The sequence below is a fragment of the Myiozetetes cayanensis genome, unplaced genomic scaffold (genome assembly GCF_022539395.1).
Source record: "Myiozetetes cayanensis isolate MyiCay16 unplaced genomic scaffold, myiCay2020 scf23, whole genome shotgun sequence".
NCBI classification, from domain to species: domain Eukaryota; kingdom Metazoa; phylum Chordata; class Aves; order Passeriformes; family Tyrannidae; genus Myiozetetes; species Myiozetetes cayanensis.
The window spans coordinates 7,653,038-7,677,749 of NW_026087445.1; the positions used below are offsets into that span (position 1 = coordinate 7,653,038).

At 48.2% G+C, this 24,712-nt stretch overlaps 1 protein-coding gene across 2 annotated transcripts in view; it reads left to right on the plus strand.

Moving 5' to 3' along the window:
* The first annotated feature begins 592 nt into the window (after positions 1-592).
* Positions 593-24,712, plus strand: part of COL5A1 (collagen type V alpha 1 chain) — a 139,654-nt gene continuing 115,534 nt past the window's right edge. For both annotated transcript variants that reach the window (XM_050320012.1, XM_050320013.1), the window contains exon 1: positions 593-894. In XM_050320012.1, the coding sequence (XP_050175969.1) occupies positions 795-894 (100 nt within the window). In that variant the 5' untranslated portion in view covers positions 593-794. The remainder of the gene's footprint in view (positions 895-24,712) is intronic.

Below are 24,712 nucleotides of genomic sequence, written 5' to 3' on the forward strand. Positions count from 1 at the left end.
GGGAGAGGTTTGGGGTGGGTTTGGGGCTGTGACCCCTGCCCTGGGGAGCTGTGCCAACGCCAGACCACCATCTGGATGGAGAAACGTTTGCTGATATCCAACCTAAACCTCCCCTGACACAGCTCCAGCCATTCCCCCGGGGTCTTATCTCTGGTCGCAGCGAGGAGATCCCTGCTACCTCTCCGCTTCCCTATCTCCTCTTCCCTTAGGATGGGGAAGAGTTGGGAAAGGACCGGGGGGGTGGGGGAGAGAAGGAAAACTCCATCTGGTGTTACCCCAGCGTGGGGAAAGAGGGAGGCAAAGTCTTTTTGGGGGGCCGGGACATCCCCTGGCCGGCGCGTTCGAAGTGGCCGGGGCAGGCGGGGACGGGCTGGGGGCCGGGCCGGCCCTGGGGGCTGCTCCGCCCGGGGGCCCCTGATTTGCTGCTCGGCTCCGAGATTGACAATTGGGTTTAAAAGAAGGGAGAGGAGGAAAAAAAAAAAAAAAGGAGAAGGAAAAAAAAAAAAAGAAAGAGGGGTGGGGGGAAGAGAGAGAGAGAGAGAGAAGGAAAAGTTTTTCCGCTGCAGGAGCAGGCAGGGCCGGAGCGAGCGCGGCGGAGCCCCCGCAGCCCTCCGCCCGCCCCATGGCTTTATAAAGCGGCTGCTCCCCGGGGGGGGCTGGCGGGGGGGTCTGAGCGCCTCTTCTTCGCTTGTGTATATAGATATATATATATTTTTATTTTTATTTTTTTTTTCGGCCCTTTCCCCCCCCGCCCCCGAGTTGTCCCGAGCTGGTGCCCCGTTTTTTTGTGGACCATGGATACGCACACGCGGTGGAAAAGGCGCAGTTGGATACGGAGCTGGTCGGTGCCCGCTGCTCTGGTGCTGCTGGGTGCCCTGTCCCTCGGCCGGGCAGGTAAGGGGGGTCCCCGAGCCCCCCAACCCCGGGAGGAGGGTCCTGCGTGGTCGTGGAGGGGGGGGTGGGGGGTCCTGCGGGGTCACGGAGTGGGCGAGGGGGCTTTTGTGCCTTGTCTTTCCTTTCCTCAATGCATTCCAAGCAAAAGAGAAAGAAGGGGATAAAAAGAAAAAAACACCCAACAAAACCCACCCAACCTCCTTTAGCTGCCCGAGTCTCTGAATGCCATTTGTCAGGGGGCCCGTAAAAGGGGAAAAAACTTAAAACAATACTTTATTCGCCTTTCTTGGAGCAGAGTTGCCTGTTGCCGGGCTGCTTTTTCTGGAGGAAAAGTCAGGACGAGTTTCTGGAGGCTCTGGTTCTTTATATATCTACGTGGATATATGTGTGAATGTATATTTAGTCGACTGGAAAGCTCTGGGCTTGCGTAGTTCCTCCTCCTTGAGGAGAAGAAAGTTTTTGTCCCGCAGGAATCTGCTCTCCCTCCGCACATCAAAGCGCCAGAGCTCGGGACACAAAAGCTTTGGAGCCGCTCGGGACCCCAAAGCTCCTCTGCCCCCTCACCAGCCCCCATCCACAGGGTTTTCCCCTAAAATTTGGGGCTGTTGAATGTGGCGGGAGGAAGCTCTTAAGTTCCAGATGTGCAACAGCACAGAAAACCCCTGGAATGTCATTTCTTTTCCTAATCGTGCAGAAGGGGAATTAAAACACTCCTATTTCCCTTTTGGGGTTGTGGAACGCGTTTTTTAGAGCTCTGCTTCCCAAATGTCTGCCTTCCCCCCCGGGTGGGCTGGGAAATGCCAGAGCGGGGCAGCCGGGGACTTGTGGGGCTGCTGGAAAAGTTTTCCGTGTGTTTGCAGAGCTTTCCCTGAGTCTGTAGTGGACACTTGGAGGCATCGGCGCTCTGAGGTCTGTTTGTGTTGGATTCCAAGGGAATGACTGAGGAGCGGTTTGTTGGCAAGTTGATTTTTTTGAAATCTGAAAAGTTAAACTTCAGAAACTGAGAAGTGCTCCGAAGAGCCGAGCTGTCTGGGATTCAGCTCTTGATTCAGCTTTCAATTCAGCTTTCCTGCCTGGTTTTTGTGTGCTCCGGGTGTTTTTCCCTGGGAAGCCCTGGCAGAGGTGTTTGCAGGGGTTGCTTAAGTGTTACCAGGGCAAACGCCCGTGGGATTCTGTTTATAGCAGAGGGATTCTGTGTACAAAGCAGCGTGGTTGTGAATTACTGTCGTTTCTGGGTTCTTAAAATGACATTAAGGAAGAAAAGGTTGGGCGTGGGAGGAATGCTTTCATTAATCGCTTGCTTGTGAAGGCTGAGCAAGATGGAAAAGCAGTTGTTGGTCAAGGAATAAAGTCTGTAGAACATCCCTGCAGGGAAAAGCTAAGGGCGGTGGGAGCTGCCACAGAATTTGTGCTGCAGAAGTATCGGGCTGTTGCTTTCAGACCAGCAGAGCGCCAGAGTGACACCAGCTCCTCTGGAGCTCCCTTTTGTCCAGCGGGCTCATCAGGCCCCCTGGTTATTTCGTATTTATTCGGTCTCTGTTGACAATGGAATTATTTCCAGTTTTGTCTATTTCAAAGGAAAGAATAACAAACTTTTCCTTTCCCTGTTGCCGGTGCTGATGCTGTAATGGTTTCAGAGCATCCTTAGGCGTTTCCCTGTCCGGGTAAATCCTCCAGACAGCTCCAATATAAACCCCCGAGTCCTTTCCAAAGTTACCAGGTAACTTTTTCAAACTTCTGGGTGCAGCTGCCGGAGCAGAGGAATGACTGGAAGCTTTTGTGGGACCACTGTGCAGAGTAATGACTCTTGTGGTGAAAGGCTTTGAGTTTTCCTAATGAGCCGCCTAATAGGACATCAAATAATTTGGATGAGGGAGGAGTCAGACCGGGACTGCTGATGGCATTGACTAATGCTCTTTATGGCTTTTTTTTTTTTTTTTTTTTTTTTTTTAATTTTTTCAAGTTCTCTTTGGTTTTGTTTCAGCTCAACTTGTTTCCATTTCATTTTAGTTCGTTTCTCACTACGAAGAGGGGAATCCTCCCTGTAATCCGTTGTGTGGTCCCAAAGAAAGGGGGAGGACACTTCGTAGAGAGGATTTCCAGAAAAATAGAGAAATAGCAATGTCAAAGGCAACATGATCTGAGCTGCCCCCAAACACAGCCCTTCCAGCTCAGATTTTCCCATATTTTAGCAGATGATGTCACGCAAAAATCTAACCCACAGACAAAGTTAGAATATGTCTCTGCTTTTACAAATCCCTATAAAATCGAATCAGGTTTCTGGGTGAAAATTTTTGGATACAGCAGTTTCCTTTAGTGGCAAAGTGTAATAAGAGTACATGGTGCGCCCTTTAAAATAAAAACACTGGAAATTGTGAAGTATCCTGTTACCATCTGTTGCTTCTACCCCTGGCTCTTCCCCAGTCACCTAAATGAGCTAAAAAAATAATCTTGATCCAGCCAGTTAAAAGTGGTTTTTTAAAATACTTTGCCAATCAAAAGTGTTGATACTGTTTTACAAGAAGAAATATGACTTTATAAGTCTGGAATTGATGGGCAGATCTGATTTCCACTGTAAAACCTGGATTATGCTGTCAATGTATTGCCAGATTGGAATGGGAATTTGTAACTTGAAAGCACCCAGCTGTGGGACATGCCCTGGCCAGGGGCTGCAGCAGAGGCATTTGGCTGAGGTAATGTATTATTCTTCCATGGGAGCAGGGTCAGGAGGAAAACCCTTTGCTGACCATTCCCTTCAACGTGGTGTTTGGAGGCTGCTCCTGCAATCTCCTCCTGCAGGGCTGAGCTGTGCTGGATGTGGGAGCTAAATTGTCAGCTCCCTCCAAAGCTAATGGGTGGTAATTTGGGGATTGGAGGAATCATCTCGTACCTTCAGGGATAGCTCTAAGGCAAAACCTGCTGAGGAGTTGCTGATTTTTGGGGTACAAAGAGGGACAGCAGTGAGGACTCACCTGGTGGCACTGCTGGCTCTGACCTCTCATGCTGGATCCTCACATGTAAAACCTCTTTTTAATGGCAAGTTTAATAAACAAAGCTGTCTGATCGTTACTCCTAGTGCTCCCATAGTCTGTAATAGGAAATAACATTTACCCTAGGATGAATCAGGAGGGCCTGGCAATGGGATGTGCATCCTTGTTTTAAATGAGTGCTGTCCCTTCCCCCTTATGATTTGGAGCTGGAGATGGGCTTTTTAGGTTCATTCTTTTTTGAAATACAGAGCAAATCTAACTGGCAGGTTTCTGTCTTGTGGTGACCTGCAGTCAGACTGCAGCACTGCAGGGGTTGTACTGACACCAGAATTGAAGGGGTGACTCAGTACTGTGGCTCCTGCTCTGATCTCCCACCTCTGTGTGATGTAGGGGGTGGAGGTGAGAGCCTGATTTACCCTTCTGGGAGTGCCCAGGAAGTTCATTTGAGTTCCACTTCTCTGTGTTCAGCTGCAGCAGCTGCTGCACAGGATGGCCTGTTCAGCACAGAATGACAGAATCATTAAGGCTGGAAAAGACCTCCAAGATCAAGTTCAACCTTTGACCAAAAACCACCTCGCCAAGTAAACCACAGCAGATCACAGTTTGAATTCTGAAGCAGCTTTTCTTTGCCACTGTCCCAGAGGCCCAGACCCTCAATGACACAAAGATGTCCCCATCACCCTTGGCAGTGTGTGCCTGCTCGCTTTTCTCCTAACACTGAAGATGTGATCTGGTGCTGGTGCTCTCTGTCCATCTGAGTCAACATCTCCCTGTCTGTCCTGCAGCCTGGCTCCAGGGCACAGGCTCAGAGTCTGTGTTCTCACACCTGCTTTGAGTTACAGAAATAATCTCTAGGATGAGACAAAGCGTGGCAGCAGATGCTGAGCAGCAGAAGGCACTGCTGTGGAATACGCCACTAACGCAGAGGCACCAGTGGGAAGTGCCATTTATAGATGTGTTTTAGGTAATCTGAGTTTTGTCTGTGCTTCAGAAATAAATCTGTGGGAGTGCTTTCCAGGAAACTTCAGTCTGAGGGATTTTTTTTTTTTTTTTTTACTGTAGAGGTAAAGCAGATTCGCGATTAATTCTTTTAACGATTACTTTTTGTCTTATGTCCTGATTCTTTGACCCGCTTTCCGTGCTCTCCCTCTGGATCTGGATGCTCAGGATGCCCTTCCCAAAGTGGTGGTGGATGGGTGCCAATCACTGTGTAAACATGGAAGTCTCCTCTTGGGAAAACTGCAGGGAGCAATGAGCTGTGAATGCTCTCATAGGAGCAGGTTGAGGATCAGGGGCTTTTTAGCCCTACAAGGGGGGCTGAAGGAAAAGGGGGACAGGTCAGGTGGACCCTGGGGAGGTAGTGAAGTAAAAGCTGCTCAAGTGAGGTATCACCATGGTGATTCCTGGTTTTTCTATTTGTTTGTGTGGTTGCCTGTGGAGATGTCTGGGGAATGGTGGGACCTGGGAAGAGTGGAGAGAGATGAGACATTGGAGTTGTTGGATGGCAGCAAATGTGGCAGGTGCAAAGATGGGCCTGGGACCCTCTTCAAACAAATAGAGTCACAGAATGGTTTCAGTTGGAAAGGACTTTAAAAGTCACCTTATTCTACCCCCCTGCCATGGGCAGGGACACCTTCTGCTAGCCCAGGTTGCTCCAAGCCCCGTCCAACCTGGCCTTGGACACCTCCAGGGATGGGGCAGCCACAGCTTCTCTGGGCAACCTGTGCCAGGGCCTCACCACCCTCCCAGGGAACAATTTCTTCCCAATGTCCAATCTAAACCTACTCCCTTTCAGTTTGAAGACATTCCCCTTCCTCCCAAGTCTCTCACCAGTTTTCTTGCAGCCCTTTCAGACACTGGAAGGGGCTCTAAGATCTTCCCAGACTCTTTGGGAAGAGCAATTCCTTTTGGAGCTCGTTCTCTGCTGTCTTGTGAGTTGACTTTGAAGTGTAGCAGCCCCTAAGACAGGGGAAATCCCTGCTGAGTTATGAGTACAAATTTGGCACTTCATCACCTATGTACACACTCGCCCACGGATCTCCTTGCCTGGTTTGTTTAGCAGGCGTTTTATCCTCAGGATTCAGCCTATTGTTCTATAAAATGGGTGATTTTGCAGAGAAAGGTTTAAAATATCGTTTGGGTTCCGTTGAAAACACGGTTATACATACTTGTAATATGTAGATTTTGGTAAGTGGGAACTGCTGTTTAAGATGAGAGGAGAATTGTCTGGGAAACAAACCAGGAATGAACCACAAAACACACCTCAAAACGCTTCCTCCTTTTTCACGTGGAGGAAGAATTCTTCCAATCTGCTCTGTGCTTTTATCCAGTGTAGAATTCTACTCACCCCGTATTTAGGAAAGCCCTGACTCTGCTGTGGGTCTCTGATACTGCTACTGCTGAGGATATTTTGGGAATGCTGAGGCCTTGAACAGTCAGCTGCTGGAATTGGGTCCAGTTTATGATCTGCAGAAAAGTCAGTGTCAGTCATGTGCACACATGAGCTGCTGGAGCTCGGTTTGATCATCTCCTGTGTCTCTGCAGGTCCTTGACTTTCAGCTTTTTTTTTTAGCATGGAATGTGTAACCACCCATCCTGGATTTATGGCAAGTCTGTTTGATATAAGCAGTAGGACCTGGGACTGGCATCCCGTGGGAGATGCTGTTCCCAAAAAGGGGGTTCCCCCTTAGATCACCTGGGGGTCTCAGGTTGTTGGGGTTTGTCCCCTTTGAGCACCAGCAGAGCCCAGTGTTGATCTGAGTTTGCAGCTTCATGGTTTGGCTGTGGGTGCAAATATTTTTCCAAGGCAGTAGAATCCAGTTTTCAGACCCTTAATACATTTTGTTCTGCATCCTGGTGTTGCCTTTACCTACTTACACCTTCAGCTGTTGTTTTTCCAGGCAGTGCATTCCCTTTCCTTTACTCTCCTGGTTTGCTTAGGAGAGCTTCCTGCAACTGTTTTCAATTCCAGCCTGGCCTTGCTGTGTATATTTTAAATATTTTACACTTCCCAGCTAGATCAGAGCTGATGTGACAGGTACTGACTTTGCAAGCTGGAAGTTTTCCTTAAAAATATGAAAAAATCCTTTGTGTGAAACAAAGCAAAACTGAGTATGGGAAGAATGAGCAAAACCAGGAGGGGAAAAAAAAAAAAGTTGAGACATGAAAGAATGGAAACATTTTGTTGAAATCTAATGTTATATGGAAAAAACTTTGGTTGGCAACATGGTATAATTAGCCACTGGGTTACTGTTGGCAAGTTCCAGGGCTCTTGAAATGCAGCCTAGCACTGAGGGAACCATCCAAATGATGTCGTGGTTTCTCTGTGGACGTGTCTGGAAAATCTGGAGAACTAAAATAAATAAATGAAGGAGCTACACAAAAGGCATTTTTGAGCTTGCTTGCTCCCAGTCTGGGCTCTTTTTCTCTCCAGAAGCCGAGAGGGTTCTCAGCATCATCTGGAAGCTTTCACAAGGATGAGACGTCACTTTTTTTGAAAGTAGGAAAATGGTATTAATGCGTTTACAACGTTGGAGTTTTTCCCTTCGAGTTGGTGTAATAAGCCTGAGAGAAAAAGGATAGTTTGGGGGTTGAATGAGTGGAACAAACTACATCAGAGTTTACTCTTAACCTCTGTTGTGGATTTTCTCCCAGCCTTTAGGCAAGTCCCTGTGTTTCCCAGGCCCTGGGGCCTGACCAGGTCTCCCTGTGTGGAACCTGACATTGAGGGTGTTGCTCTAACACAATTTTACTTCTGATATAACGACAAAACACGTTTGCAAGCACTGGAGTGTTTTAAGAGGCTCTTTCCATCCCTGAGCCTCAGGTTATACTAGTGGCTGTGGTCTTTCTACTTTAAAAATGCTTTTCCTCCCTGGGATGGGGTTTTCCTGTCGAGCAGCACTAGTGCCTCACACTGCAGATCCAGAGGGTTACTTGGATTTTGTCTTTAGGTTTGGGCAGATTTCTTGCAGGTTATATCATGGGGTAAAAGAACCACCAAGCTGTTGTATTTCCTGCTCTCAGGATGCTTTGGAGAATTAGATCTAGGAAAGAAATCTGAAGAAGAGGATTTCTTGGGCAACCACACAGTTTATTGGGCGGGGGAAACCCCTTTGGAAGGTGGAGGGATGCAAATGGATGTGGGGTGCTGGATCCTGAGGAACTGGGGTTTTGATGTGCTGTGGGCAGGAGCAGGAGGCCAGATAAGCTTCTGTCAGGGTGTCATTTACCTGCTCTGGGGTGGTGACATTCAGCTGTTTTGCTGATGTGAGAAGGTAATTCCAGTGTGTTTTGTAGAGGGCTCTGCCAGGGGCTCAGTACATTCACCCCTCTGGGTTAGGTTGGATTTCCTGGGAAGTCTCCCATGCCTGATGCTCCAGCCCTGCAGCTCTGGAGTCACTGGAAAGAGGTTTGAAGGCCCTGCTGTGCTCAGAGGCAGCTTTCTATTGATCTGGATGTCACCCAAAGGAGAAAGACACCCTGTTTGGGGGAGCTCTAATTCTCCTTCAGCTTGATGAAAACCTGAATTATCCTAAATACAGCTAAATGTCACTGTTAGCTTGGGATGACCCCACGTGCCATCCCTGCCTGCATCAAGCTGTGCATCTGCAGCCAGGGAGATGCTGATTCCTTCAGAGTAAATAAAGTGTTAAGTGTTTTCCTGGCTCAGCTTTTAAGCAGACCTGCTTAAAGCCCTTTCCTTGCCTTGTCTCTCTGCTCTCCACTGCTCTGACTCGGACAGGGGAGTCTGCAGCTCTGAGGGAAGTGCTGTGAGGAGCTGATGGAAGAAAATCCCAGGGAGAGGAGAGGTCACTAAGGGGTCTGTGGAGGGGGGGACTGTCATGTTTAGTGACCAGATTTAGGGTTTCATTTCACGTCAGCTGGAGCTTCTCCTTTTTGAGTGAGGATATACAGGAAGGAGCTGTGCTCAGCTCTGCCTGAGCTCGTGTCTTAAACAGCCTGGCTGGCCTCTCCTCCTCTGCCTTTCCTCCCTCCACCCCCTTTTTTGTTTCCAAGACAATACTTAAGTAAGAATTCACTGCAGCTGAATTCCTGGAGATGACACTGCCAGTTTCCCAGGGTCTCTTGTACTCCCTGCAGCATTTTACGCAGCGATTTTTTTTGGTGTGTCTCATTCCCTCCAATATGAATTAAGCAATGAGTTTGTGTGATTTTTTTTTCTTTTTCTTTTCTTTGAGTGGGTTCATCCTAGATGTGCTGGAATGAGATACCTACTCTGTGTGTGCTCTTGTCTGCTGCAGGGTAAAGATTTGGTCCAGGGGCTGCAGTTCACCAGCTGAATAATGAACGCATTGTCTGTATGCCCTTATTTCCAGCTTGCACCATTAAAAGTGAATAGAAAGGTCAAGGAGATGAGTCACTGTGAATACAAGTGTCATTCTGCTCAGGAGAAATGGAAAAAAAGGAGCTTCCAAGCGAGGTGTCTCAGCCGGTGCCAAACTGCTCTGTTTCACTGGACTTTCAGGGAGTTACAAGAGGAAATCTGGGCTGAGATCTGCTGGAGTGTTCAAGCACCTACAAAGCCAGCAAGGGGCTGGAGCTGGGCTCTGGCAGTTGTAGCTGCAGTGGGCTCTGTTTGGAAAATCAGGGTGATGCTCTGGAAGCTTTGGGCTCCTTCCTGCTGCCTTGGAAAACAAGCAGCTGGAGTGTGTTGTGTTGGTAACTCTTGTTCTCAGCTCCATTACATACCCAGCAGTACCCAGAAGAAAAGTCTTCCTCCAAATCCATGTGGAAACTCCTAATACTGATCCAGAGCACCTTCCTGAAGACTCCAGAGCAAGTGTTAGTGATGGAGTGAAGGTACTGTCATGGGACAGTCTTACTGGAGAGGGACTTAGGACAAGGGTATAGGGACAGGACAAGGGGGAATGGCTTCACACTGACAGAGGGCAGGGTTAGATTGAATATTAGGAAGAAATCCTTCCCTAGGAGGGTGGGGAGGCCCTGGCACATGTTGCTCAGAGATATTGTGGATGTCCCACTCCTGGAAGTGTCCAAGGCCAGGTTGGAGTATGACAGGGGTGGAACTACATGATCTTTCAGGTTCCTTCCAACTCAAATAATTTATGATTCTCTTGAAACTCTGGTGAGAAAACTGGTTGCAGCAGGGTCCCACTCTGCCCCTGCACCATCCCAGGGGAAGGAGCAGGGTGGTGACATCCCTGGGTCTGCAGGGCGCCTGGAGCTGCGCCTGGGCCCGTCCCCTGCCCGTGGTAAATGCCCATTTGTAAAATAAGCTTTTTTAATTTCCTGCCCAAAAGCTTGATTCAACAAGCCCCAGGCAGCTGGTTAACCACGCTGGAAATGGAAATAGAAACGTGGCTCGTGGGCTGCACGTGTGGAAGGGGGTGGCGAGCTGGGGGTGGGTGTGTGCCAAGTGGGTGGGATGGGATGGGGACCCGGCCAGAGCTTTTGCCTTTAATTGACAGTGTAATTCCAGTAAAACAGCAGCAGTGGGTGGAACACAGAAGCCAGTTCAGGAGTTGTTAATGCTTTTTTTAATGGGGTGGAGTTCCTTTAAGTCTTGGGCTCCTGTACCTGTGGGTTTCCTTTTTCACGTGGCTCAAACCCCCTGCCCTGGGCTGACCAAACCCCCTCCTCTGGGTTTAGCATTTTGGCTAATTGTTTCCACTGTCCTGGAAGGGAAACAGCCCCAGTGCATTTGAGATCAAGGTGTGCTCTGACAGACACCCCTGCACATTGTCCAGCACTGCTTTGGTATTTTGGCAGAATTTGAATCCTGAGAGAAAGCACATAGGAATATTTAAGTTTTTGATTTCTAGCCACTGGATTTTTCTGTTCTGAAGTCACTCTTCTGGTGCAAAATAGATATTCCTTTGAAAAATAGCTAAAGCTTTAGAATCTTGATTTATCCTCCCTCATCAAAATACACCTTCAGTAGAAAACTAAGCCAACTATTTCTCTTGCCCACCTAATCCAAGATCTTTTCCATAAACAACTTGCAAATGAATTTGCCAGCACAGCTCTGATCCAAGGCATCCAAAAATTCAACACGAGTTCCAGCTGATATCAAATGACTGGGAGCTGGGACTCGGTTGCTGATGATGCAATAGAACCATGGAATGGTTTGGGTTGGAAAGGACTTTGAAGTGTGGTAGAGTAGTGTGATGCTGACAGGGCTGGGGTGAGGCAGGATGGCTTGTAGCTCACGTTTGTGTATGTGTGGGGATTGTGCCTGGTTTTGGGATGTTTAATCTTAGTGTTGGTATTCCCTGGAAAGATTTCTGCAGGTGGATGGGGTGGGTGACAGTGTGGGACCAGCAGAGCTGCTCTGTGTGTGGCTCCATGGGAGAATCCTGCTGTGGGGCAGGAGCCTCTCTGGAAATGGCCCTTGGAGGGTTTTCCTGGGAAGATACGAGGCTGTCCATCCCCTGGGTGCATCCCTTTGGAAAGCTGTCGATTCCTTGAAGGATAAGCTCTGTTTGCCCGGAGCCCTGGGCTGCAAACTCTTCCCTTTGCTGTTGTTTTGCTCCGGCCTGTTGGGTTTCCTGCTTTGTGTTCCAGGGAGGGCAGATCCCTGAGAATCCCCTCGTCGTGTCTGCGCTCCAAAAAGCGGCGCGAGGGCGGGAGGAGGAAGCTGCTTTCATCCCAACCGCTGCCTTTGGCACTCGCTGGCTGGTTCCTATCGGAAAACTGCTCGGAATGTTCTCTCGCAGGGACCGGGAGAGGCACATTATCACGTCTTGAGCACTTCGGGAGAAAGTCCCTCACTCTGCCTCTCTCAAATGTTTAAATTAAAACAGTCTGTCTTTCTGCAGCTCTTGGATGCTTTCCCTGCTGACCTCAGGAGCTGGGATGGGAGGAGGAGCAAACAGACCCAAACTGGCTCTGGCTTTTCTTCTTCCCCTCAACCCTCTTTTTTTTTTTTTTTTTTTAAACTTCAGTCCTGATTTCCCTGCAGGATGTAAAGCAAAAAAACAATAAGGGCCATATCTGCTCTGGAAACATCAATTTTTTCACAGTGCTCTGTAATTAAGGAGCTATGTCAGGAAGCAGTGGAGTCTTTCTGCACTGGAGGCTGTTGGCAGCTGCCACAGCCCACACCGAGGGTTAAGTCCTCTGCTGTGTCTCACCAACTCTTTCTTTTCCAACCACAGACATTCCCACAGCAGGGTCTGACTGTGAGATGCTCCCTGAGAGCAGAGAGAAGTGCTGGATTGGATCAGCCTGTTAATCCTAAAACAGGGGGAGCAAAGCTGAGGCACTTTGGAGCTTTGACAGCCATGCCCAAGGATGCTGGAGGTGACACTTTGTCCCTGTGCAGGGAATTCTTCTGCCCCAAGGGGTTGGACTTGATGATCCTCAAGGTCTTCTCCAACCTTAATGATGCTGTGATTCTGTGAAAGTCATCCCTGTGCCTGGGCCAGGGTTTTTGGGCTGACCCTTCAATGCTGAGTTTGGTCTTGGCCCAGGGCCCCGTGGCTGGGCAGGGATGGGAGTTTTTGCCTTCTTGGATATGAATCAGGCTCTTGCAGCACTGTCCTGTTGCAGGAGCCCGTCTACGTGGAGCTGTGGGTGTATACAGGGCTGGGACCAGGCTTCTGTTGACTTTGGGAATTTAGGCAGTGAAATAGCACAGCATCATCAGGCCTGAATCACAAAACCACCCTTCATCTCTTTCTACCACTGCTGTTGACTTGCTGCCTTCATTGCCCATAGGCCTGTATTTTTTTTTTTTTTTGGCAGTTTATGCAGCATTTTACAGCCCTGCCTGGGATTCAGCACAGGAAAATGCAGTGGGATTTCTTGTGGCTGTGGGGAACAGGCATGGATTACACTAAGCTGATTCAGATTTTTCCTCTGAAATACAAACCAGAACCAAAACTGGAGCTTTTTTTTTTTTGAGGGGTGTGTGGAAATACCCATAAAGCGCTTTGGGTTCCTCATTTGAAGGTTCTTTAAAAATCCACACCAATAAACTTGGAGATGCTCTGAAACAGAGACAGAACACGAGTTAAAGATGTTGTGCACATTCAGAGCTGCTGAGCAGCTCAGCATGTTTCCCTCCCTGCAGCTCCTTCTCCAGAGCCTTGGCCAGACAAGCCGGGGCCCTCCTTGCCCTGGGGACACTCATCCCAAATAACCAACAGCCCTGCTGCTAAAAGGAGCACAATTCCTGCAGCCTGGAAATAGCTGAGTCTCTGCTGCTGGAGCAGAGCTGCCCCATTTGTGGCCTGGGACTCAGCTTGTTACGCTTGAAGCTGAAACATCTGCTTTCGGGGGAGGGAAATGTGCTGTGACTTTGGTTTAGCTCAGGAACCCTGGTGGGATTTGGGGCCCCGTGTACCTGCCTCTGTTGGGACTTTGTGGGGTCAGGTTGGTTATTTTTCTGAGGGTGGCAAAATGCCCAAACTCACAGGAAATTTTAGTCCAGTGAAAAGGCTAAAAATAGATGTGGGAGATGAGAGGGAGCTTCTATGAAGCTGAAATGGGTGGTTGAGTATCAAAAGGTCCAGGAGCAGCCCCAGGAAATGGATTTGGGGGAACAGTTCTGCTTCAAAACACTTTGCATCCCATTTTAGGGAGCCAGGAATGGCAGTACAGGGTTAGTGCAGGCCAGGTGGGTTGTGCCTGTGCAATGTCAGTCAACACGGGATTAAACAAGGCATGTGGAAAATTCTAAGTAAAGCCTAGTGAGAAATAACCATTGGGGAGCTCAGGAGGAGGAATAACCTGCTCTAGACAAGCCCCAGTCCTCATCTGTGCCCCTGGAAGCCATGGATCCATCCAAGTGCTGGTTCAGCAGTTGGAAGGCAGTGGCAGAGGTGGGGCTGGTCTGAGAGCATCCTGCAGTGCAGGGAGCAGCTCTGTTCCTGTGCTCAGAGGTGTCCTGTCACCTGTAAAACCCCCCAGAGCCAGTGGAGGGAGAGAGGGATGCAGGGCAGGAGCTGCTTTGAATGGACACAGTAATGAATTTGACCTACAATACCCTGGGGTTTATATTAAATTATTCTGTCATCTGTGCATGGTAGTGATGGTTTTGACAGGAATGGGCAGAAAGAGTCAGGATGGTGCTGGAGAAGGGCAGAGTTCTTTCTAAACTCAGGGGTCTGAGTCTTGCATGCAGCTGGTGGTATATTTTCTAGTGTGTCTGTCCTAATGTCAAAGGGAATGTCTCATCCCATCTCCTTGCTCTGGGGTAGATAGCTCAGCGTGCTGATGAAGGGAAGAGGAACATGCTGTAAGTGACCTCTTTGCACTTGAAGGGCAAAATTTGTCTTCCTCTAGCTCTGAAAAGTCTGTCTTCCCATTGACTTAGAAAGGAGGGAATATAAAATGTACACAGATTGCTTTTAAGCTCTTGGTATCCTCCAGCATGAAGTCCTTCATATAGTGCTTATTTTAGTGATGGAGAGAGTACCAACGTATAAATCAGCCTTCCTAAAACATACTGATAACTCAGCGTTCGCCTTGTCTCCGGCTTCCCAAATATTTCCTTGCCTCATTTGGCTCCTTTCAGTGCTCAGCGTGCCTTTTGCTCCTCTGTGCCGAGTGGTGCCGGGCTGTGCTCGACTGAGGCCCCGATGTGTCATTTACCTTCCCTCCCCATGTGTAAAAACACCGAATGTCACTTAACGCACATTCACGAGCGGCTGCACAAATGATTGGAAGTGTCAGCATGCGCTTTTCCAGACGGTGGAAGCGTGTTCCTTCCTTCATTTATTTCGAATGTCAAACTCAATGAAATTAATTACCGCCAGACTCGAAGTGACGGAGTGATTCTTGTCTCAGTTTCACCAGTGAAGCTGCACAATCCCAGAGCAGGAGGCTCCAGGAGTTGAAATGCAGCCACTAAACTGTGACCCCTGAGCAGTGGAAAGATCTGGGTCTGCAACAGGATTACCTTTTTTTTTTTTTTTGGGTTTTATGGGGGAGAAAATGGGTTTGGGCTGGGTAGGGAGGAATGTCATGGTGGGTGAAAGATGAATTTGGTCTTGGATTTCTTCTCTGCTCTGTGTGGCAGGAATGCAGCAGCTTCCCTGGGAAGTGCCTTGCTGTTGTCCTGCTTATTCCTGCAGCTTTGGTATTCTGACATCTCATGGCACTCCAGTGAGCTCTGTACCTACCCTTAACCTCTTGCCCTTCTTTATTTGTAAGAAAATTATGTGTTTGTTTTTTGGTTTTGTTTTTGGTTTTTTTTGATGGGTTTTGTTTTGGTTTTGTTTGTTTGTTTTTTGATGGTTTTGGAGGTTTTTTTTGTATGTTTGTTTTGGTTTGTTTTTAATGTGTACAAATGTGTTGGTTAAGTTCTCAGGCTCTTCGGTGATAGAAATCATCCAAAGAAGTTTGGACCAGATGATTCTGGAGGGTGCCTTTCAACCCCATGTTCTATAATTCTGTGCTAATAACTGTAGAAATTGGGCATTGAAGGGAAGTCGCTCTGGTCAGATCCTGGCAAAGCTCCAGGGGATAAACATTGGATTTGGGTGCCCAAGCTGAGTCAGGGAAGGACTGAATGTTGGCCTAAACAGCTCTGAATGAAAGCTCTGAGTTCTCTGCACACTTGGAATTTGGGGTGGAGGAGTCTCAAGACAGTCCTGTTGCAATGGAAGCAGGAACAGAAAAATTCTTGGTTGCTGCTGTTTCACTCTGTTTGCATTGTGGCTGTCCTGGTTCTGGGAACTCTGCAGAGCTCCAGGGAGTTGCTTGGAATTTCGTGCAGCCCCTGGGTCAGAGACAGAGCTGAGAGGCTTCCCAGGAACAATAACTCTGCCTGTATTTTAACATGTTTATTTTTCACCCTGTGTTTTGCTTCATACAAAACAAGCATGTTCTTGTAAGGGCTTTTTCTGGATAATTCTTTGTAATGCATTTCTGACATCCTTATTCCTCTTTTCCAAAGACACCTTGCAGACACTTTTTAAGCAGAGTTTGCCATTTACTTTAGGGAAATAGTTATCAGAGAATCTCTAACTGTGCCTAACTCAGGATTCCCCATTTTTAACCCCACATTCCCAGCACCCCTCAGAATGTTCTCTGGACTGATACTTTCTCTTCCTCAGTGGCCATTTTTTTCCAGTGTCTCTCCCAAGACTATCTGAGCCTTCCATAGCCAGAAAAATAAACAGCCCCATCTCCTTTTGCCCTCTATTGTTCCTCTCTTTTGTGCTAAGTACAGTAATGCCTCTGAGCTACCCCAGGGCTCCCTGGTTCCCATGCTTCCCCATCCCTCTCACAAAGGACCTCTTTTCTCCCTCCCTTCTGGGTGTTTGGGGCTCTGCAAATACGTGCCAGCGACCCTTTGCTCTGTATGAAAATAGCCCCTGCCTTTTTGTAGCTGTCACTTATTCTTGCTCCTTTAATTAGACTTGATCCTGCTTGTATTTTTTTTTTTCCCATTGACCCTTCTATTTTACTGCAGGGAGCAAGTTTTTGGGGAGGTTTTTCAGCTCCCTTTCTACCTGTGCATACTCATCTGTACTGGCTCACATAAGTCTTCCCTCTTTAGATTAAGTTGGAAGGAACTTTAATTGCAGGACTCCACAACTTTCCCAAATATTTCCTACTTGTGCACAGTGAGGCTCCCCTGGGATGGGATTGCACACTTGTAGTTCAGATTATCTTTCCATCTGCTTTTGCCTAAAGCTGGCAGCTATTTGAGTGACTCCCTCAAATTCTTGCCTCTGTGGATATTTCAATACTTCCATCATCATTGAATGTGAAATATTCGTACTCAGTGGCATCTTCATTCATCCTGGCTGGCTGCTTTTCGAGGATCACAGCCAAACAAAGGACCTGACAGCTCCTCATGCTCCGACTGTCACGTGCTGAGACTTTTCTCTGTGTGAAGGATCTTTCCCTGCCATGAATTGTCCCTTCTGCTGGGATTTCAAGGGAGTGTTGCTGATTTACACCATGTGAGGATGTGCTCTGTGCTACCTGGCTGTGCACAGCTGAGCTGTTTTCCCATCTCATCAATATCTCATTACTCCAAAATCCTCTTCCTGCTGCTGATCAAAGCTCAGGCACAGATTTAGTTGGGAAAGCATTTCCAGCTCTGTTTTCAGTGACCACCCTGGAGTGCAGGCTGGAGCAGCATCCTCAGCCACCTGACTAATTTAGGATGCACAGCCATACAATGCTCATCCTGTCATCCAACTTCTTTGGAACATCTCTGCAGATCCATCTTCATCCCCTGCCAAAATTAATGTCTCCTCCTCCCTCTGCCTTCCCCTCCTCAGCTGCCTGTGCTGCTGCCTGGGTTGGTACCTGTGATGGCTCCTGCCACACACAGTGGGTGTGAGGTGGACTGACTGCCTTTCCAAATTCATCTTGGACTCAGCTGTTATAGGATCATTTTAGGTTGGAAAACACCCCTAGGATCATCGAGGTCAAACCTGCCAAGCCCACCACTAAACCATGTCCCAGAGCACTCTGTCCTTCCAGAGCACCCTTGTACATCCCTTTGCCTTGGGAAGGGTTTTTTCATTCTGGATTTGCCTGGGTGATGCTTTTGTTGGTTTGAGTGGAAGGTTGTGCTTGGCAGAGAACAGTCTTGTGTCCTGTTTAACCACCGTGGTTTCTGAAGTAAAAAAAACACTTGGAGATGCTGCAGTGCCTCTCCAGGAGCAAAACCTGAAGGGTTTCCCACAGGCTGTGCACGGATGGAAGTGGCCAACAACTGCTTTGTGGGGACAGTGTGTGAGCAGATTCCTACCCAGGAACAGCTTGGGGTCCTGTTGAAAACTATTAAAGGGCAACAGGGTGAGTTAGTGCTCATCCTCAGGGACGACTGACACGTCTTTACAGGGCTCTGCTGAAGGCTCTGGAAGCTGAGGAGGGTTCTGTGTGCTCACAGGGAAGGTTATGGTGCCTTTGGGACTGAACAGCAGTGGCTGAGAAACTTCCAGTTTAAGGCTTATAAAGCACATGCTTAATTAACACTTAATGTCTAACACGGGTGATTAAGGGGAAGTCTATTGGCTGGGCAAGTCAGGATGGCCTGATGTTCAAAACTGTAGATGAACTGTCTCTTCATCTCTCTCTGACTCCTGTGCCCTTGCTCAAGGTATTATTATGCTTCTGATAACGAAAGTAAGTAAAATTAACAAGAAATGCTGTGAGCCTTTAAAACAAAATCAGGGATAATGTCAAGGGAAATGTCTTGTGCCACGAAAAGAACAGTTTAAGAAGTGGTTAATGTGTCAGGGTATTGATTTCTTTGCTGCTTTTTACTCATCTGTTTTTTACCTGCTGCATTTTTGCACCCTTTGGAGGGGTGAGAATGGTGTGGGCTCTGCCTGTGCTGGAGCTGAGACATGGGTAGAATACACATCAATACCAATCTCTGCTTAGTCCAACGGAGTGAGATTGATCCTTTGAAGGCAAAAGGCTCTTGGGAGGCTGCAGAGTTCAGTGCAGGAGCAAATGTTTCCCAAATGCAAAGTTTTTTTTTGCTTACAGCCCGAGAAAAGGTGTCCTGGAGGTAGAACTGCTGAAATACAAATTCCTTTTCTTACCTGCAGAAAGAAATGGGACAGTGATCACCACCTGAGCTGAATATTGCAGGAGGAAATCTGCAGTTAATTCCATGCACTAGCTGGAAAGGAACGAGCAGCAGAAAATATATTTTCATATTTTTTTTTATTGGAGCTTCGGGACTGGTTCATGAGAAGGTTACCTGATATTTATTATCTGCCTCTTTACTAGGAGAGAGCACTAATTGGGTTAAATGGGGTTTGTAGTGATCAAGTTTTCCCTGGGAATGCAGATAGAGGGTCACCTTCCATCAGCATCCCAGGAACATCTTGCACAGGGACTTGTTGGACCAAGGAACCAGCAATGATGTACCAGGTCTTGGCACTGCCTCTTGTCTGGGAAGGCAGCAGATTTCAACACAGCATTTGCTGTTGTCTTCCTGTCTCCAGATCTGTCCTGAGGTTGGAAAGATCAACAGGAGGGGTGAGGAATTTCTCTTACTGACCTAGTTCAGTTCTATGACCCTGACATGCTCTGATGGACTGTGCTGCTTCCAGTAGCTTGAATCCCGTTCAAAAGGCCTCAGGAGCACAATAAAACCGTGAGAAAAGAGAAGATAAAAGATATTTAGCAAGTGGTTATGTATTTCAGTCACCCATTGCTGGATTGGTATCGTGGGGGGAGTGAGATGGACAATCCTTGGAGCTACATCTGGAAAATGAGGGGCAAATACGGTCACTGGTCCCTCCCTGCACCCTGAGCAAGGCAGGGATGGGAATGTCGTGTTGTAGCTCTCTTTCTTGGCAGATTTGGCAAAATTGGGAGGGATTTAGGAACCAGCAGCTGAAGCAGTGATGGGGGCTCGGTGGCTGGACTTGCAGGGACTCAGTGAAACAAGTCAGCAGGAGAAGTCTTCTCCAGAGGGTCAGGAGCATGAAGGGATTTAGGTGCTGAACTGTTTACTCAGGCTGGTGAATCTGAGAGCCAAGTGTCTGAACCAGGTCACAGGGAAAGGGACCCTGAAGGGACCTGTCTGGGGGAGACATTTACAGCTTCTGCACTAGCACAGTGGGAAAAATGCCTAGAAGGAAAAGTGTCCTGGTAGGACACTGCAGAGCAGCAGATCCTTGGCTCTTATAGCTTGTCCTCTGCTGTTGCTGCCTCTGCTGAGCTCCTGTTGAAGTGTGATCCCCGGTGAGAAGCTGGAGGTGGTGTCACCAGTTTGGTCCCTTTCCAGCAGGGGAAAAGAGGCAATTTTAATAAATTGGATGGATGAGAGGAGCCTGCATGTGCAGGGAGCCCCAGGGATCTCCATCAGTGTGACTGGAAGCTGCACAGAGGTGGCTCTGAGGAAACCTCTGGGCTGTTTCTTGCTGCAAGCCAGGAGTGGGTTTCCTGATCTTCCACTTCACCAGTGGGCTTGAAACCTCACCTTGAAACTGGGTTGTGCACATTTTCATTCTCAGTAAAGAACCACCCCAAGGACCTTGTCCTGCATTTGTCTTGCTCCTTCTGTGCTCAGTTTATTACTTTTCGCCACTTTGTGTTTAGATGCTACAGTAGGACCTGAGAATTGAGATCCAAGTTGGGTAGCCTGTGTGGATTCAGGGAAAGGCTCATCCCAAGAGCTGATGTGTAAAGCAGAGAGGCACAAAAATGACTCTTTCAGGGTCATAGCACAGGAACCAGCCACGAGTGGGCATTTCTGCCAGGAGACCTCGTACGCTTTCGCCATCAATTTTCCATTTCCCAGCACGTGGTCAGCCAGAGGCAGGAGCCAGCCCTCCTCCATCACCTCATCCCAGTCTGACAGTCTCCTCCCAATTTTCCCAGGGGAGCAGGAGGGCTGGCACAGCCCTGGTGCTGCCCATCACTCAAGCACAACTTCTCCCTCCCAGCAGCACTGACAAGGAGAACTCAGTGATTTTTATAACTGTCATTGGCCTCTAATTAGATGCTTGATGCCAAAGTAATGATAATAAAAGGCTCTTTATTTAAAACAAACCCATGTGAATAATTATGTAAATATTTGTCTGGGCCAGTGTTGGTTTGAGTCCTGGGAAAGCTTTTTGGATGAGTATCTTGGATATTTCTTGTTGGCTTTTATAGTAGCATATTTCAATTTAGATGCTATCTTTGGGTTTGAATTCTCCTTCGTGTATAATGGAAGACCTGAAATGACATCTGGGCTCTCAAGTGCAGCAGATATTTCCAGGAACAGTCAATGTACAAGTCACCTTGTTTGATAGGAAATATCTGAAAGGGGGGGAAAAAATGACTATGCAGCTGTGACCCAGATTATCTAAAATCAGAATCCTTGTCCCTGTGTGACTCGTGAAACACCATCGTGACAGCTCTGGCTTTCAAGGAGATGAAACCAGGATTTTATAGGAATATTGGTACGTGATGAGCAAAAATCCATCAGCTCCCGGAACTGTAGTGAGAGATGAATTCTGGCAGTGGCTTTGCTGCCTCTTAAGAGGGTTTGTATCCCATCACAGGTAGGAGGGACTGGTGATGAGTAATTAGCTCTGATTTGGCTCCTGATAGCTGTTTGTAATGGAGATGCTGCTCTGAGGGGGTTAATGGGTTGGCTTTCTCCCCTAATGACCGAGGATCAGAGATCACAAAGGTCTGTCAAGGCTGAACGGGAGTTTCTTGTCTTTCCCCTAATGCCTCTTGATGTGCTCAGTTAATGGTAACAAACCCCTGCCACCGTTTGGTGCCTCCTGAGCCAGGGGATGGGTGGGGAGGGGATCCCGCGCTTTTAAAGCAGAACCATCAAACCACCAAAATGCGCCGTTTCTTAATTTGGGCAGAAGGGAAATACACCCTGTACTCGTGTTTTATTTATAATGGGACTGGAAATCGGAAAGGAACGGGAGCTGGAGTGTTGTGTTTGGATGAGCCCCTTCTGCATGTTTGAACACCAACAGATTATATATTATTCTAGCTGGTCCATAAAAAAACCTCAATTGGCCTAAAGTAAAATAACAGCCGTTCCCTGGTGATGGTAACAAAGAAATCCATTTAAACACCTAAGTGGGAACAAGATCCGCTGAATAAGAGTGGATTGGAACTGAGAAAATCAGTTTGATAATTCAAGGGGTGAATTTCTCCCTGCTCACAGATATCCCTTGAGGGCGTGGTAGCTCCTTGTTGGGTTGAGGTGTTTGCTGAGAATGGATGGAACTCATGGCAGGGGTGTGAGTTCAGGGCTCAGTCTTCCTCCTGCTCTTCTTACCTTGAAAGCAGCAGCTGTGTCATGAAACCGTGGGTTATATAAACTCAGGGATTAATGCTCCTGAGAAATCTTGGGAAACACGCTTCGGAAACACTTTTCCTGAAGTCAAGCAGATATTAATTTGAAATTTGCCTCCTGGCTGTGTTTTTGAGGAAAATCAGACACGAAATAAATGCTAAGAGTTGGTGGCTTTGAACATCATCTGAGAGAAAGAATTGGTTTTATGCTTCTTTCCCTGTGTCAAAATATTGAAGTACACAGTGGTGCTGGAAGTAATTGTGCTGGGCTTTTTAAAATCATCCAATAAAATATTTAGAAATGAAAAATTACTTATGCTGGGTTCCATTAACTTTATAGAGAACTAAAAACCCCATGGTGCATGAAAATGAGTCTTTAGCTTCTGAATTCCTCTGTGTTCTGGGAGCATCCCAGCTGGGCTACCTGGGTGTGGGGTAGTGCCCTGCAGGGAAGCCCTGGGTGGATTTGTTCCCTTTGAAGTGGGGATGGGACGTGCCAGCCATGGGAAGCTGCTCCTCAGCCTGACTGGAGCTGATTTACCCTGCTGGAAATGATTGTAATTGTGCAGGTGCTTGGGCTGATGTGTTTAATTAAACCCATGGTTGGGCAATGCACTTGCAGCACCACGACAGGAGTTAAAGGCCTGGCCATGGCTCTAGGGGAGGCTGGACAGAGGGTGCTATTCCAGGATGGATCCTGTTCCCCAAAACTTGTATATTTTGGCTGTTTTTTTCCCAGATTTATTGGTATAGCTGGTAAAAGATGCTGCTTGTCCTCTGTGTCCTCACACCACAGTAGCTTCAGGCAGGGGTTTGGACACTCTGCTCCAAAGGTACTTCTTCAGCATCTCCCACTTTCCCTGAGTGCTGCTGGAAGATGCCAAGAAGGAATATAACCTTTGGCACTGCAGGGGAGAGGCTGCTACCTTGATCCATGAATCCCTGGTTTCATCCAAAGGTGATGCCCCTGTTCTTGCTTCAGTGCCAGGGAGCTTTGGACACCAAAAGGAGGAAGGAAGGTGCCCTCTGATGTGCTGGAGCAGCAGGTTGGAGCAGATGGCAGCCCTGGCAGAGGAGGATGCTCACACTTGCTCTGACTAGCAGGCTGTTAGGTCAGGTCTCTGTGTGTTGTTTCCCCTTCTCTGGGGGATGTTTATGCCAGTCTGATGTTTCCTTGCAGGAATAACTCTTCTGCACCCCACAAAAACTGGTTGCAAACCTTCTGTTGACTTTAATGTGCTGCAAGCTCGGACCCTAATTAATTCTTGTAGAGCTTTGAGTGGTTGATTATTACAAATCACTTTGAAAATGTTACTGCTGTCCAGGTGCCAGATGATCTGGAAACACGTGGCACTCTTTTGCAGCAAAGACAAAAGGTTGAACTTTGCTTTTCCATCTCAAATGCTCCTGGGTGAGAGGTGCAGGAGTCCACGTGCTGCTGACTTAGGTGTGAGTCCCATGGCAGGGAAAACTGGGAAAGGCCTTCCCAAGCTCACAGGGAAGAATTTCTGCCTAATATCCCATCTAAAACTGTCCTCTTTCGGTTTAAAGCCATTCCCCCCTGTCCTATCACTACATGCCCTTGTCAAAAGTCCCTCTCCTGGAAAACCTCAATGCTACACCTGCAGAGCTGCTTTCCAGAAGGCTGTGCCGAGGTTCTACTTGGGAAGAGAGACTCTTTGGATGTGATTTCCATCTCGTGCTGCTTCATCTCCGTGTGCTCCCTCGGGGCTGAGGCAATTCAGGGGCCTTGCAGAGATTTTAAAGTGGGTTTTTTTGAGTAAAGGAACCAGAGCCTGGGGGCGGGAGGGAGGGGAGAGGAGAGTGTCTGTTCCTTTGCACATAACTTGCATCCCTTTATGGCTGGTTTTCAGAAACTGCTCCTAAAACTGAGCTCTCTTTAAGACCTCTCAGTTAGTCATTCCGAAGATGGAGTCATGCTCCGTCACTGTTTCCTTTTGTGGATCTGCTGAGTGTGTGAGTTTGGAGCTTTAATAGCTCTGAAAGTTTTAGCCTCCATTCACCCTTGGCTGTTTAAAGGGCAAGGCTCCTGCCAGTAATGAAACTTCTGCTGGAATGCTTCCCAAAATGTCACAGTGACCCAGAAATACTTGCTCCGACTGGGAGGTGTGTGTGTGGGGTTTGGAAAGTTCCCTTGGATCCCGGCATGGGGGTGGCTGGGGTGGGGTGGGAGCAGTGCAGGGCTGTGGGCAGGGTGGTATGTGAGGCATCTGTGTGAGCAGAGGCAAGGACAGGGACTGTGGAGCTGGTGATTCACCTCATTCCTCTGATCCTGCTGTCAGGATGGGTCCATAAAACCTCCTTGGACACTGACCAGTGACAGGGAGCGCTGACAGGAGAAAGGGATCCACAGGGCTTGTCTCGGGCTCCGTCCTAAAAACCTTTGTGCTTTTTGCTCAGTGGGTGGGGTGTTTCCTTCAGTGAGGAGTGGGTGGAAGGAAGGACTTACGTCACAGTCCCTGTGTTGGGGACAACTGGTGAAACCCAGTGGGAATCCCACTGATCCCAGCTGGGATGTGGGAAGCAGGGAAAGGGATGTTGTGCGTTGGCTTTGCACCCTCAGACCTGCCTTTTCAGGGACCCCACCACCCCTTTTCCCTTTGCCCTGGGTTTTGCTCATCACTTTTTCCCAGGATTTGTGGCGATGGGGGTCAGCCACTCCTTGAAAGGGGCAGAACCCCCCTGTGGGTGCTCTCCTCTGTGTGTCGTGGAGCAGCAGGCTGTCCCCAACTGCTCGGTGACAGATGTGTCACTGGGCTGCTCTCTGGCCATGGAGGGATGTTCCCTGGCTCCCACACTGGCTGGGGAAGGGATTGCTTTGACTGGATCTGCTCTGACTCGAGGAGAAAGCCCATCCTCTTCCCAACCCTTTGGCACCCCCTGTGAGCCATCCCCTCCTCACAGCCAGGGATTCTTCCTTCCCCTCTCAGAGGAGAGTTCAAAATCCTCAGTTCTTTAAAATGTTCTTGAGCAGGGCTGGGATTTCCTCCCAGATCCTAAACATTTGCCTGTTTTCTGGGCAATGTTTCTTTAAGTTCTGCATGGTATTTGCAGCAGATTGTAATTGCGTGGTTTAATTGTAT